Source organism: Pinus tabuliformis, chromosome 2_2, assembly GCF_031772625.1.
Source record: "Pinus tabuliformis cultivar Carrire ecotype Pingquan chromosome 2_2, CPIR1, whole genome shotgun sequence".
NCBI classification, from domain to species: Eukaryota; Viridiplantae; Streptophyta; class Pinopsida; order Pinales; family Pinaceae; genus Pinus; species Pinus tabuliformis.
This window is the reverse complement of record NC_142300.1, coordinates 1,051,659,358-1,051,675,790: the sequence shown is the minus strand read 5'-3', so window position 1 is coordinate 1,051,675,790 and position 16,433 is coordinate 1,051,659,358. Positions and strand designations below refer to the sequence as shown.

At 37.2% G+C, this 16,433-nt stretch overlaps 1 protein-coding gene across 1 annotated transcript in view; it reads right to left on the bottom strand.

The window, feature by feature from the left end:
* Positions 1-7,863: 7,863 nt before the first annotated feature.
* Positions 7,864-16,433, bottom strand: part of LOC149196991 (uncharacterized) — a 74,682-nt gene continuing 66,112 nt past the window's right edge. The window contains exon 8 of the mRNA XM_089408521.1: positions 7,864-7,942. Coding sequence (XP_089264647.1) covers positions 7,864-7,942 — 79 coding nt within the window. The remainder of the gene's footprint in view (positions 7,943-16,433) is intronic.

The following is a 16,433-nucleotide window of genomic DNA, read 5'->3' as shown; positions in this document are numbered from 1 at the left end:
TTTGCTTTGTGGTAAAAATTACAACTTACAATCGAGCACGTTGAATTCTGCAAATCAGTTGTAAAACCTGCTCAAAACATCACCAAATGGATTAAAAATATCTATTTCATAGGCAAAAATAGGCAAATACTAATGTTTAGTCAATTAATTAACATGAAATAAACATAAAACAAGTTTTTACCATATCATTTTTACCATTTGGAACTTACCATCCAGTTTTGTGCTTTGAGCTCAGTTTTTACCTCAAACTTCACCAGCTGATTGCGAAAGATTCTGTGGACCATTTCTCGAGCCGTCCAGACTAGATAGGAACTAAACCTCTCTACTTTCTTTTCAATTCATTCTTTTGTCATTTCATGCAAATTTTAGGGTTTTTTGGGGCCCCTGGGGTTTCATTTTTTTCCCTGGGATCAGCGCAGGCTTTCACATCAAAAACTATGCTGAAGAGCACCTAGATAGAAGGCTAGATGCTTTGCAGTGCACTGTCTTTATGCCTATGCTGCACTGGGTGAGTTTCCCAAGTTTGTTTTAGCTGTTAGCTCCAAAATTTGTCCTGTTTTTTGCATGGAAAGGATCCTAATTTAGCTTATGATTGTGTTTCAGGATTTCATTGGATCAGAATGTCGATTACATGGCAAGAAAGAGAGAATGAAGAACAAGACATGGTTGCCCTAAACAACTTGGGTACAGTTGAGGCCCTCGGGAATTGCGGGTTACTCAAATACTTTAAGTTGTCTGGAATGAGGCAACAAATAGAACTATTGCAGTTGCTTGTTCATGCATGGGATCCGACAGATCAGACATTTCACATTAGGAACAAGATGGTCCCTATTACTATTGAGGATATTTACTTTCTTACCGGACTGTCGAGGTGAGGTGCCCCCATCTCACTTTCTGGATTTGCTCGTCGAGGTGAATCAGTGAGAGATTACATCAGACAGTTTTGTCGGCCAGGTACAGAACTTAGCAAGGATGGCAAAATAAATGTCAGTGATGTAAGTGATTTTCCCTTAAGAACAATCCTCTTCACGATCGCAAAATTGGCTAGCAGAGTGACACTACATCTGGTGAACATATCTTATATGTAGTATGCACTGGAATATTTAGAGCCAAAAGTTTTCAATTCGTGCGAGGTTTTACTTTCACTGCTGAAAGAACAACTGACTAAGGTAAAAAGTGGTAAGACGAAGAATTTATGCTATGGTCCAATTTTAATTGCTTCTGCCTTAAAGAAAATCCCATTGATGCAACCACAACATGTATCACTAGGTGTAGCTAGTCTTAGAGATCCATGAATGCAGAGGTGGGTTGAATTGATGGCTCGACATGCTGGTCAGTCAACAATCATTTTCTCTCCTACATTTTTTAGCTGGCTTGAATGACAACATGTTGTTATCGAGAAGCATCCATACTCAGGGATCATGGTTTATCGTGGAGATCCAGATTTGATTCTACCAGTTGGAGCACAATGGGGTGCTATGGGTAAGTTGTTTGACCAAAGTGTTTTTTGATTTTTCAAGTTTCTACATGTTTTTTGTGTTTTTTAATGTTTCCAAGACTAAACTAAAATTACTCTTATGCATGCAAAAGTTGGTACTGTTCGACCTGCGGTACGCCAACAGGTTGCAGGTGGGCCAACGCAGAGAAACATCGGGCGAGAAGTTCTCCAGGACTTGGATTTGGCTGAGACCTTAGCAAAGTTGCAGGATCAAATAGATGGATTAACCCTTGGTATTCTAGATATCCGGATCGAGGAGTTACCCATGAGGCTACAAAGCCATAGTATTGGTGTTCCTAACCGTTGGGCTAGGCTTTTGTGCATGATAGCATAGGTTGTGACCTGTTACCATGAGCACCACTAGATCTACTTAGGATGTTTTGTACGCATTTTTGAGTTTTTGGGTCAAATGACCAATTGTGTCTTGGGCAAAAATTTTGTAAAAACTTTTAAAACACCTATCTATTTTACTTTCAGAGTTTCTATGGTTATATGCAATCCTATTCAACTGATGCTGTGAATTGAAAATATTACTTTTACATGTGTTGAAAATGTCTATTTAACACATAATTCGCTAGAGAATCAGTTAATGTGTTAAGATTTCTGGAAATATGTTGATATTGAATGTGTTCAAAATGTCTTTCAAAAATACGAACTCTAAGGAACATAGAAAAAATTGTTGGATTTTAGACAGAATAAATGTTTGTTAGTTGTAGTACAACGAGTTGTAAGTCTAGCCTAATGATGATTCGATGAATGCCAAGTGAAATGGCATCAGAGAGTAGTTCAATCAATGCGGTATACTTAGCGATATTGTTTGTCGATTAACTGATACGAATCCCTTGAAAAATCACTAACTCGCCACTTGGAGTGAAAATAGCCCATGCTACAGAAGACAAATTCTGCGTACTACGACTAGCACCATCAACGTAACCAAAAAAAGGTTCCGAAGACTCCGACATCTGCAACAAATGTAAAGCGGATTACTAAACAGATAAAAATCTCTAAAAGACATGCACACACACACATGCAATGAAAGCATATATACAGTGAGTTTTACTACACTTAATCAAGCATAGTAACGATTGAGGTACAACCCGTTTCACAGCTGTAACAATGGAATCCCATAATAATCTACTAACGCGTAGGCTCCTTTTGCTGGAACATGCTTGACAACATAAGGACCCATCCACATTGGTTCGAATTTCCCTGCTCTAAGTTTACCAGCTTCCTTATCGTAAAGCGAGACCAGGTCTCCTTCTGAGAAGATATGAGGCTTGGCATTCCTATCATATTGCACCTTAATATGTTTCTTATGCACTTCGTTAGCCAATGCAGCATCACGACGGGTTTCATCCAGATGGATTAATTCCAAGAAACACACTTCTTCTTCTTCAGAAGTATCGGGTAATAGGTCAATCGAAAATTTGAGCGATGAAATTTCACACTGTATTGGTAAGATTGCTTCCAAACCATACACCAAATGAAAGGGTGTAAATCCAGTTGCATTTCTCATCGAGGTTCGATATGCCCACAAGGTAGAGTACATGATTAAGTGCCAGTTTCTTTTATGAACCCCTATCATTCTTTGCAACATCCGCTTCAGGACCTTGTTGATGGCCTCAACTTATCCATTCACTTGTGGGTAATATGGGTAGAACTATCATGTGACAGTCCTAACTTAGTAGTCAACTCAGCCATCATGTGATTGCGAAAATGCGACCCATGATCTATAACTATGGCTTGTGGTACACCAAACCAGGCAACCACATGGTTAAAAAAGAAAAGAGCAGTCGTTTCACCACTGTTGTTCAATGTTGGCATCGCCTTAGCCCATTTGGTAAAATAGTCAACGAAAACTATAATATACCCATGCCCCCTGACCGAGGTGGGGTTACATGTCATAAAGTCAATGCCCCATTTGGCGAATGGGCCAACAACAATGACTCGATGCAATGGTGTAGGTGGTAATATAGTTTTTTGGTCATATATCTCGCATGCATGACAACTTTTGACAACAATAATACAATCTTTAAATATAGTTGGCCAAAAGTAACCAGCACGAAGAATCTTTTATGTGGTTGCATATCTAGATAAGTGTCCACCACAGGCACCTGAATGGTAATCATTCAATACTTTCGTGGCCTCCTCATGCATGAGGAACCTCCATAAAACCGTATCGATACCACGACGGTAAAGTGTGTCACCAATGATAAGATAATCTTTGGCTTGGTAATGAATATGTCTCTGTTGCGAGCGATAGGTATCTTGCCAGAAAGTTTGGGTTTGGAGATAAATAAATATATCTCCATACCAGGCGTCAAATGACAAAATTAGAAATAGGGACTCATCCAAAATTGATGGTTTAGATGTTGAATCAATGGAGGTCAAGGGAAGGTCACATAGTAACTCAACGAAAACTAGAGATTTCTTTGATTTAGATTTGATGAATTCCAAATTAAATTCCTGTAGAATAACTATTCATTTTGAATATTTCCCCCCTGACAATTGACGTGACAAAATGTATGTCATAGGGTTGCAATTTGAAATGACAGTTGTTTTCTGTAACAAGATATAATGGCGAAATTATTGAACAGCTTGCATAGCTGCCAAAGCTAGTTTTTCGACATAAGAGTACTTACTTTCTGTATCATTGAGATTACGGCCCAATTAATAAATAGGATGTTCAACCCCGTTTTCTTCCTGGACTAAAACCATGCCAATGGTGGTATCTGCAGTGGCGAGATACAGGTAGTAGTCATTTTGGTAATTTGGATAATACATTAATGAAGCTCTAAGTAGGGTATCTTTAAGAGCGTCAAAGGAAGCTTGCGCAACCTGATCCTAATGAAAGGGTATCTCCTTTTTCAAAAGACATGTAAAACCTTTAGCCATTTCAGCGTAATTAGGAATGAACCTCCTTAGAAAGTTGGCTTTCCCTTGGAGTCTCTGTAACTGTAAAAGATTTGAAGGTGGAGGCAAATCCAAAATTACCTGAACCTTTAATGGATCCAGTCGAATCCCTTCTCGAGACACTACAAATCCAAGAAAGCGGATAGAACCAATGCAAAACACACATTTGTGTGGATTGAGTCATATCTTGTAGTGTCCACATCGTAAAAATATTGCTCTCAAATGTTGCAAGTGATCGGTCTGCTTTCGTGAATGAGCAGGTAAATCGTAAAGGTAAGGTTGAACGATGTGCTTGATGTCATGAAAGGCATAATTCATTGCCCTATGAAATGTGGCCCCAACATTCTTCAAACCGAATGGGAGTTTCCTATAGGCGAATGTGCCCCATGGACAAATAAAAGTTGTTTTCGATTTTTCTTGTGGGTGTATATTGATTTGATTGTAGCTGAAAAATCCATCCATAAATGAGAATATTTCGCATCTGGCGTCGATAAGAGGAGTAGGATAATTGTCCTTTGAACATGCGTGATTTACATCCCTATAATCGATGCACAATCGAATTGTTCCTTGTTTCTTCATGACAGGAACAATGTTGGAAACCGAGTCAATAAGATGAACAAGGTAAATAAAACCAGCCCGTAAATGTTTTTCAACTTCTACTTTAATTGAAGCAGCTTTCTTTGGATGAACAAGTCGAAGCCGCTATCAAACTAGCTTGACATCAGGGTACATTTTAATTTCGTGTTCAACAATACTAGAGTCAATGCCTAGCATCTCCTCGTAAGACCATGAAAAAATATCTCTAAATTCACAAAAGAGAGTATAGTAATTATTGAGTTCCAATGCAGAACAAGATTATTTTGCTTACATGAATGTTCTTTACAATCATAGGCTTGGTCGAAATATTAATAGAAATCATTTCTTCAATGTTTGATAGGTTTTGCTCAGATTCGATTATGTCTATGAAAACTGAATTCGATAGGAAATCAACAATTGATGGATGGTTTAGTTCATTTGAATAATCTTTGATGTCATCTATAATATGGGAATGATGATGATAATATTCCCATGGTTCCTCTCCTATCATCATGGTTTCAACAGAAGATTCTACTACACCTGAATCAGATGATATAGTCTGAGATGTTGATGGTTGTTCAGCCATAGTTAACTGACCCAAAAGTTGTCCTAAAGAATCGACGGGTACTTGAAAAGAAGCAGGATCAAATGGAGCAGAAAAATCAGGAGTATGAGGGTAAAGATAAAGCCCAGTTCCAAAGTGAAACAGGGTTCTAGGTGTGGAATCTTCTTCCAATTCCTCCTCTATAGCAATTAAACCTGGTGGGAGAACTTCACCATCAGGTTCGTAAAAGATTTTTGGTGTTGATAAAGTTGAAGTTTCAATAGTTATTGATGTCTGAGGGGTAATCGGTTGATCATCTTCCAGTAAAGTAACAACTTTTGAATGTTCAAATTCGAAGTCCAGATGTTTGGGTAAATGAACAGCAGTTTCAGAAAGAGGTTCCTGAACAACTTCAGGTTCAGATGTAACTTCTGTTTGAACTGGGATAGATTTTGGATTAACTTCTGGTTGAACTGATTCAAGTTCAAAAGTACTTTCTTGTTGAGCAACTTCAAGTTGAGGATCAACTTGTTGTTGAACAACGTTGGTTACTGTTTCACTAGGATCATTGCTAATGTCCTTAGGTAATTGTGAAACTTCTTCTTCAGAAACAGATGGGCCAGAAATAGTTGGAGTAACTGGAGTCTCAGTACTTGCCGAAATAGATGATTAAGGTAATTCAGATGAAGAACTAGGAGTTCTTGATGTACTAGACTCAGTTAAGCGAGACTGCTTTGTCTGAATTGGTGTCGCTTCGGGAGGCAAAGGCAGTTTTCTCGCTATTCTCTGCGAACGACAAGATAGGGGTTGATGTTCCTCCATGATTGCTGATTAATTTTATTATCAAAAAAGAAATTAAAAAAAGGGGTATACTAGGCAAAAGGTTTACCAAGCAACTGTGAACTACAAAATACCTTTTGGCGAACTAAGAAGTACGGGCAGGCAATCTCCCCGAATGCTGTGTTCGATGTATCACAGTTTACAACGCAGCCAACTTGGTTACTTAAGGATGGATAACAACCTAGAGTTGTGCTCCCATATATACCCGAGGGTACGTGGAGGCCTAGTCTGTATAAGCGTTGTCCACTGCAAAAGCGCACAATGAGAGCATTCCCATATACTTTACGTACTGTAACATCGCCCTATATACCCGAAGGTACATGGACGAGCTACGATATACTCATGTACGTGGAATGAGGTATCACGCTCAGGATGTATTGCAGACAAGTTAGCGATAGCTGCTTTGTTTTACAATGCCAGAACACATCTCTAGCCTAGAACCACTAAATGTTATCGTTAATGACAATGCTCCATTAGGTATTAGTTGATGTTAATTTTAAGTTGATCTTGCTTAGAAATTTGCCTTTCAAGTCCACCACATGATGTATTCTGAAATTCCTAGGAATGCAACTATCATGATAAGCATTCTTTCCATTCAATTTAACGATGAAAATCCTAGCTACTTAGGGATAGATAAATCAGATTTCTTTCGATCAAAGAGAAAAGAGCACAATCTAAATACAATTTCCCTACACTATTCCTATCAGCACACTCAAAATTTTTCAATGCAACATGCATTTATTTCTTTTCGATTCCCTTAATGTGAATATGAACAAAAAGGAAATATGCACACACAATCAATCAATCTTTCATATGAATGAGGAATTTTACGATAGTTCAAATTTAAAGGAAGAGAAGACTTTACGACACTTTGTTTCGAATGAAGATTAATTAATTATATCCCAACTTTGACTATTGATCGATAATGACAAATAAAACATGAAGAAACATTAATCAATCCTATCAAAGTTGGGCTAGACCAGGAGATAAAAACTCATTTTCTGAGACATAACATTCATTGATCAATCAACAAACAGTCAAACAAAGAAAATTTGGCAAAAAAATCTTTCCAAAGGTGGGAAATTGATCCTAGGAGGATCAACGTAGCTCGGAGTAGGAGACAGTGCGCTTCAGAGCTCTGTCCCTAAGCCAGGGATGCTCTGCAGTGCACTGTGTCCCTCACAAGCCTGCGCTAGTGATAGTAAGCCATTTCAAGAGGCATTTTGACACAGTTTTGACCAATTTTTTAATGTAAACAACAAAATTACAATCGATGAACACAAATAAAGTCTACAAGGATGTCTTAGGAGGTGGATAAGCTACTAGGAAAGAGGATTCTTACCTAGTGGAGTCGCCAATTTGTTTTGGAGAATTTAGCATCTATAGATAAACACTAATTCACTAGACAAGTAATTGTGCCTAGAACAATAGTTTAAAGTGTTTTAGACTTTTCCTATAAACAATAGACAAGATGAGAAGATAGAAGGCCTACCTATAGTTCCGCTTTCCTCTCGTCTCCCCTGTATCGATTCCATCGCTCCTTCTCGTACTTAATCCGCTTGAGAAGTATCCTGTAAACACAACAGAAGACAAAAATCGATCAAAGTATACGATCCATTGAATATAAATGAAAGGAATCAGAAGCAATTCATGCATATAAGCATTATGAAATAACACAACATATGGAAAAAGGTTCAAACACTTTATTAGATAGAAGAAGGAATTACAACCATCAGTGTCTGATTCAAAGTCATTCCTCCAGCTTGGATCCCATCCACATCACATCAAAAGCAAGACAAGCTTGTGGCATCACATCATTTGCTCCAAGGTCAAGTCTCATAGCAGCATTATCTCCTTAAAATTCAACATAATCTAGCCCCTGATCACTTAGATGAGTGGTCATTTTATAGGAAGATGAAGGAGGTTTTGTCATTAATGGTGACATTGAATGGCCTTCCATACTTACAATTAGTTCCATGGAGGAAGGTATGAGAGGATAGGATGCTCCTTAACTCATTCCTCATCCATTTTCGAGCTCATAGGAGTTGATAAGACAGGGAAACTTCTAGATGACTCCAAAATATAAGAATATTCCCCAAACCCTATGTGAATTTCGCTCATTATCACCTAACGAAGGTGAAAGGAAGCCTAATTACTCTGCAGAGCACCCTGGTAGTGGACTTAACTGCTCTGCAGCGCACCTTCATAAGTGCTTACCTGCGTTGGTCCATCTAGAGGCAATTTCTAGATGTCTTCAAGTCATGAAACTGTCTTGGAAGGAGGCATTCAAAGGGTTGACTTGTTTAGGGCATGAAACAACTGAATTTAGGGTTTTATGAGCCCTAAAACATTGATCTTAATGTTGGGATTTGATGTGCCCAAATGGATTTGTAACACGTTGCCGCCAAGAAAATCTATCAAGCCTCCCACTGGTCAACCAGAGAGTTTGGTTGGGCAGAGACCCCAGACTTCAATCCTCCAAAAAATTGCACAAAAGCTGCCAGCATGCACGCTTCCACTAACTAAAGAAATTGCATATACATGCCAGACAAACACCCTCTTCCTGTCACTGCACTGTCCTAAAAAAATGCGTAGTTTTCTCAGCCAGCCACACTATCATCCGACCTGCTGCTCCTCCTGAAAACTGTGAAGTTTTCATGGTTTTCCTCCAAGCTGCCCAACATCCCGCTCAACCCAGAAACTATGCAGGGATGTCTTGTAGGCCAACCTCCTAGATCTGTGCAATTTTGCCCAGCAGCCCGCTGCGATCCTCTCTGAAGAATCTACGTAGTTTTCACTCCCAGTGTTCCCCTGTTGCCTGCACTGTCTCCCTGGAAAAATTGCGCAAATATGCCCTCCAGTCGAGCCAGATCCCGCAAACAATCACTGTTAATCTAGATTGCCCATCTCAACCTCCAAGTGACATGTGCGCAATTTTCATTGACAATGCCCCAGAACCTGCTTCCCGACCTGAAATGTGCTCTGTGTAGTCTCAAAACCTTGTCCTCTCTCCCAGTCACCTGCAACCAAAAGTGAAAGATGATGCATCATGGTAAACTAGGAGATTTATGGATTTGATGTCCTCTCGTCATGAGTGATTGCAGATACAGGTACATGGATGAGACACGGGGTGACGACAAATGAGATGAACAAGGAGCACATGCTAGGAGACTTGTTTGCAAATGGACGAACACATGAAGCATACCAAGTAGCAAGCGAAGGAGACACATGCACATGCATGAACTATCAAGCGAACACCAAGACCATCAAAGAATTTGCACACCTTGCCATACAGAGGTGAAGCTATGATACACCAAGAGCACACTCATCACTCAACAACACTGCAAGTCGACATGGACACCACCATCAGCATGAACATACCAGCACTATCATGTCGAGTCATGTCATGAGTCATCTCGGCCACATCGCTACTGTGGGTCATACTATTGTAATCAATGTAATGTAATGTGGAAGTCCAAGAGACCCACATGTAAAGTTTAAGAATCATATAAAGTTTAAGAGTCATGTGAGCCAAACAGTCATGAGGGAAGTTGAATAGTCACAAGGGTCAATTTCACCATTGGCTATATACCCCTCATTTGTACATGCAAGGGAATTTTCACCTTGGCTCCTCCCACATAGCCTTCAGAGTTTGTAATATTTTCTTGAAGGAGCAAGCAGTGGATCCAACACACCACTATCGGGTTTATTGATGTAATGGTGTGACAGATGTGTCTTGGAATTTTCACACATGTATTTTATTCGTTGGTAAGACTATTCTTTGGATGCTTGTAATGCATGCTGCTTTAACTAGTATTAAGACAGTTGAACCATTTCGGTTGTTTTAGTACATATGTTGTTCGAAATTTGTTGTATCCGTTGCTGACGTTGTTCACCCATGCGTTTTATCTCGTCGGACACTCAACATATTCATTCTTGTAAACTTGTTATAACACCCATCGCACTCGTGTAGACTATTTCGCTCGGTGTTGTACGTGTTATCTGTTCACCTTGTGTTTGTGACTATTGCATCCCTGTGGACTACTCTGCTGGAAACTGTGCATGTCTTATTTTGTTGTGTGTCTTTAGCAGAGTTGGGACTATTCCCTTTCAACCCGAGACTCACTTCCACCGTCTCCCTCTACAGTGAAATAAATTTGACACAAGCAGCACTAAGCACTCACTAGGCACATGAACCTCGTTGTTCAAAGACAAAGTAAACCACTCTCATGTGTTGACAAAAGAGAGCTAAGGAAATATTTAAGATAATGGCAATCGGGCCATCATACCAGATGGGAGTCCTACACCAAACGATGTGAGGTCTATTTGGGAATTCATACTGGGGAGGTCCCCTGAATGTTGGCGGGTCCAGCACCGTCAACATAATGGTATTCATGTTTGGTATGCCATTACATTTTACCATGATAAAATTTATTGTTTGTAAGGGTGGAAGGTAGCTCCATGTAAAGAAGTTAATCGCCTTAACTACTACCATTCAAATGAATGAATTGTACAATATGGATAAATAAAGCTTTGTCTCTGAGGTTTGGTGTACCAATGTGATGGAGGGAAAGGATGGGGATCTCAATCCAATAAGTGGATATCCTAGCCAGGTTAGTTGGTCCTTTATAATATTCAACGACTATGATAATGCATCAGTCAAATTAGTGGGTAGATTACACTGAAGGAATTCCTTATGGCACAATTATATAATTATGATCCAATGGTTAATGAAATTTTGATACAATGACTTTTAGGTCATATGGAATGGAAGAGTGCTCAGTGGGCCCTCGTTAATGACCCTTGAACCATCTGATGAGATCATATCAATGGCATTAGTTCCATCAAACGATCGTGAATCACATCATATCGCAACATGCATGATAGTTAGAGTTAAATATTTGGTTACACATAGTACATTTCGAAGACAAGGATAAAAGATAAACTGAGTTATGAAATCGGTAAATCTCCAAGCCTTATTATTACACTCAAATAATAGTCTTTAATAGTATTTAACAACTATTAGAATAGAAATGATCTCTATAACATGGATATGAATATGTATAGGTAAAATTGTGGATAAGACAGATTTGTAATGCATTTACCTGTTGGTTGGTAGATATTCTTGAGGAATTCTCGATTTTAAAAAACATACAGACTTCGTGCCCAAAGTTTAAAGGCGTATTCTCTACAATTCTAGCTACCTCACAAGGAGGCTCCATCCCTAGTAGGAGTTGAATGTTGTAGCCCATTCTGACCCTCTTTAAAATTGAGCTACCTCTTTAAATTTTGCCTCACGTAGATCTTTATCTGGATTAATGCTTTCCTTATTCTATCTCTCGTAAGAAAAAATCATTATCCTAACTTACCTTTAACATTTAATCTCTACCTTAACCTTTTTAAAGATAAATTAAAATCACTTTCCTCTTGAATCATTGTAGCATAAGCATGATGATCACATATAAACATACACACATGTATTATTAACATTAGTCTAGGAAATGATTAAATGATTAGCATTACTAACTAAATATCATCTTAATACTTATTAATAACTAATGATGTCCACAACAAGTGGGGTAAGTGTCCAAAAAAAGGGGGAATTATGTACACAAAAGGTGGAATATATAAAAAATGCATTATGAAGATGTTAACACATATTCTTTAATTAACACTTGTATTAACTATGTTAAATTATAACAATTTAATCCTATTCAGGTAAACATCACTAGAAAATATGTCATCATATGCTCATACTTAGCTTAATGGAGTCCAAAGGGGTCACAATATAATGAGGGCCTACATAACAATAATAATGTAAGGGCTCAACAATAACAATAGTGGGTTTCTATGGGGAAAACAATAACAATATTGGGGTTACACTAGTATTATAGAGGGTCACCTAGGAAAAATTAGTGCTTTATAACATGTTCTACAAAGTAAGTGACCTATGTTACAATATGTGTTGCTGAGAACAAAGGGCACATTATAGAGGCTAGAGAAAATCACCACTTTGTTACGAACACAACATCGTCACCCATGTTACAATGTGTGTTGTTGAGAAAAAAGGCCACGTTATAGAGACTAGAGAAAATCATCACTTTGTTATGCACACATCACCCTGAGAGACACCTCTGCATCTAACTACGGTTCTGCTACCAATCCATGTTGAAATCAAGGAGAACAAACTAGCCAAAAATTTGATGTTTAATTTGGAATTGATGCCTAACATTTAAAACAATATTAATAACAAAAATATATTTATATATGGGTCATAAATAAAATATTTAAAGCAAGTAAAAATATTTCAGAATTAATTATGCATAATATATATAGAGCAATTGAAATAGAAGATTTGTCATTACACTCATAAGTGCTCTCTAGATCCCAATATAAAAGAAATGTATCACTGAATTCATTGTACTTAAAAGCAAATTATCAACAACAAAAAAATATTTCATATACAATATTTTCCTACACACATTAGAGTTAAAACATTTCAATTGTGTGTTATTTAATATGATGAAGAGATATAGGCAGGTCCTTCCATACTTAACATGGTATTGATATGATAAATATTTTTTTATTTTTTCCTTTTATTTCTTATTTTTAAATGCTTATTTATGAAATAAATAATTTTATGTTTTTAATTACTTTATTTTTTTACATACATATTTTGAGCTAAAATAAAATTTAAAATATTTGATTTATAGTTAAGGATAAATTTTTTAATTAATATACATTTTAAACATTATATATAAATTATATATACATATTAAAAACCACCAAATTATACATATTTCTCACAGTAACAATTTCCAAGTCAATAAATTAGAAAAATATATTCCCACACTTTAGAAAAATAATGACTATACTTTTCGTGTCAGCGAAATGAGAAGAACAAAATAAACAATTTATCAAATACTTTTATTTCTTACTTTTAAATATTTATTTACAAAATAAACATTTTTATATTTTTAATTACTTTATTTTATATATATACTTTGAGATGGATATTAAATAATCTTTTTATAATTAACTTTGAAATTTTTAATTAATATATCTTTTCAACATTAAACCTAAATTGCATATACATATTAAATATTGAATTATTGATCCAGAGGATCTTGTGAGTCTAACATGAGCAGAGTTTTCAGTGATTAAAGTCGAAGTGGTCTTCAAATGATCATAGTCGATGAGGTCTTGAACTTTATCAACTTCACCAGTATTCGTCGTCAGCATTCAGTGTCTGGTATCTTCAGCTTCGACAGTGATGTTATGGTTGTCCGGTGATGTCAATGGTTGATATGGTTTTCATGGTATTCGAAGGATATGGTTTTGTACCTGGTTGTCGACATGTGTTTGTCGTTAGTTCCATCAGGGTTTGGTTGTCGACATGTGTTTGTTGTCAGTTCCGCCGGGGTTTGGTTGTCAACATGTGTTTGTCGTCATGAGATAGTGGCAAATGTCACTTTGTGATGAAGAGGTGTGCATGGGTTTTATTATCAAAATCAAAGTGATTTAATACATAAACCTAAGTCCTTCATCCTAATACACCTAAACCCTAACCTATACCTAATCCATGCATTAAAATTCCATAACCCTATGTCCTAAACCCATTCATGCTATTCCAAAACTTGTAAAACATTAAAGCATTACAAAATGCACATAAAATAGCCCCTAACTGCTGGCATAACTGCATTGGAGCAGACCGCAGCGGGCCATGTGAGGGGACAAGGGATTAACCGTCGGGGTTAACATCGGAGCCTGACCATGTGGGGAATGGTATCTAATTGTGGTCGTGTGAACGCAGTGCAGGAGACCACACAATCGGGGGTTGTCTCCACCATTTGGTGGACAGTCACGGTCGGGGGGGGTAGCAGGTGTATGTGAGTGCCGAATTAACCGCCAACTTTCACCGTCGTGAAAAAACAATCAGTGAAACTGCCAGAGCCATAACCGCGGGTTATCTAACTTGTTCACATGCACTGTCAATGCCCTCCACCCGGTTATTTAACTCATAACAGTTTCGGGCTAAAATAAGGTCGAAAGTGGGTTTTTATTTGTATTTTGGATATTTTAATTACACCTAGGTGCTGAATATCACTATGTGACATTAATTCACTAACTAAAACCCTAAATTAACCCTAAACGTCAGCTTGTTCATTCCTAAACTCAGACTAAGGAGTTAGAATGCATCTGGAGGGTTATAAAGATAGTTTGGCTCGTTGAAGAGTAGGAGGGAGTGATTTTAGAGTTTTGTATGGAGATTCTGGAGGACATAGGCTGATTTTTTTTCAGTGTAATGGGAGCATCCAGAGTTAATTGGGAACCATGACAAGTGTTGGAAAGCTAATTCAGAGAGCTTTCTTGTGACAGTGACCAGAAGTGCCTGTATGCACAATCAGTCTGGTTAATTTGTTTTGTAATCAACCTCCTCGGATTCAATCCTAATAAAGCAGACACCCATCTTGAAAGTGGACCTAGAGATGTAGTCCATCAGGGACGAACTCCGTAATCCATATTAATGTCTGGTATCACTGTGTTTTTGCTACTTATTACTTCTGTTTGTATGTTTCAATTATGTCGTAAAGTCACTCCTTTTCAATCAGTTCTCACGGTTGAAGCACCTTAAGTTAACATTCATTTCACTAATGGCATTAATCAATTCTACTTCAGTTTAATGTATGATCATCTCAAATCAATTATACATATTTTTCATACTAACAATTTCCAAGTCACTCCAATGGAAAAAAGTATATTCCTACCCTTCAAAAGTCACTCCAATGGAAAAAAATAGATTCCTACACTTCAAAAGTCACTCCAATGGGAAGAAAACAGATTCCTATCTTTCAAAAAAAAACCAATCAAATGGAAAAAAACAGATTCTTACCTTTCAAAAAACAATAACTCTAAATAAAAAAAACAAATTATAAAGATAATTTAAAAATCCTACATCCATAAAAAGGAAACCACTAAATATGCTTTTCAAATCAACCAAATGAAAAAAAATATATATCACTCTACAAATGAAAACTAATCCTACATATACAACTAGAATTCTACATCTACCATGGTAAATAATGAATACAAGTTTTCAAACCAACCAAATGGAAAGAAAAAATCCAACTCCCACAAATGAAAACAATAAATCTTACAAAACTAGTGTTAGATAATGCATACCTTGAATGTTAAATGAAATGAACACATCTTTATCATTTGGGGTTGCATAAAAGACCTCTCAACCAACCAAATAAAAAACAAATTCCTGCCCCTAAAAGTGAAAACCATGAAATCCTACGGGTTGATATGAAAAGAAAGAATTCCTACCCCTACAAATGAAAACAATGAAATCCTATGGATACAACTGGTGTTAAGTGATGCATACCTTGAATGTTAAATGAAATGAACACATCTATATCATTTGGGGCTGCATAAAAGACCTCTCAACCAACCAAAGAAAAAACAAATTCCTGCCCCTAAAAGTGAAAACCATGAAATCCTACGGGTTGGTATGAAAAGAAAGAATTCCTACCCCTACAAATGAAAAAAATGAAATCCTACAGATACAACTAGTGTTATATGATGCATACCTTGAATGTTAAATGAAATGAACACATCTTTATCTTTTGGGGCTACATAAAAGACCTCTCAACCAACCAAAGAAAAAACAAATTCCTGCCCCTAAAAGTGAAAACCATGAAATCCTACAGATTGATATGAAAAGAAAGAATTCCTACCCCTACAAATGAAAACAATGAAATCCTAAAGATACAACTAATGTTATATGATGCATACATTGAATGTTAAATGAAATAAACACATCTTTATCATTTGGGGCTGCATAAAAGACCTCTCAACCAACCAAAGAAAAAATAAATTCCTGCCCCTAAAAGTGAAAACCATGAAATCCTGCGGGTTGATATGAAAAGAAAGAATTCCTACCCGTACAAATGAAAACAATAAAATCCTACGGATACAACTGGTGTTATGAGGCATAACTTGGATGTTATGTACGTGAAGACAAGAAGCAGGAACCCATCATTGTTTAAGTCGTCCATC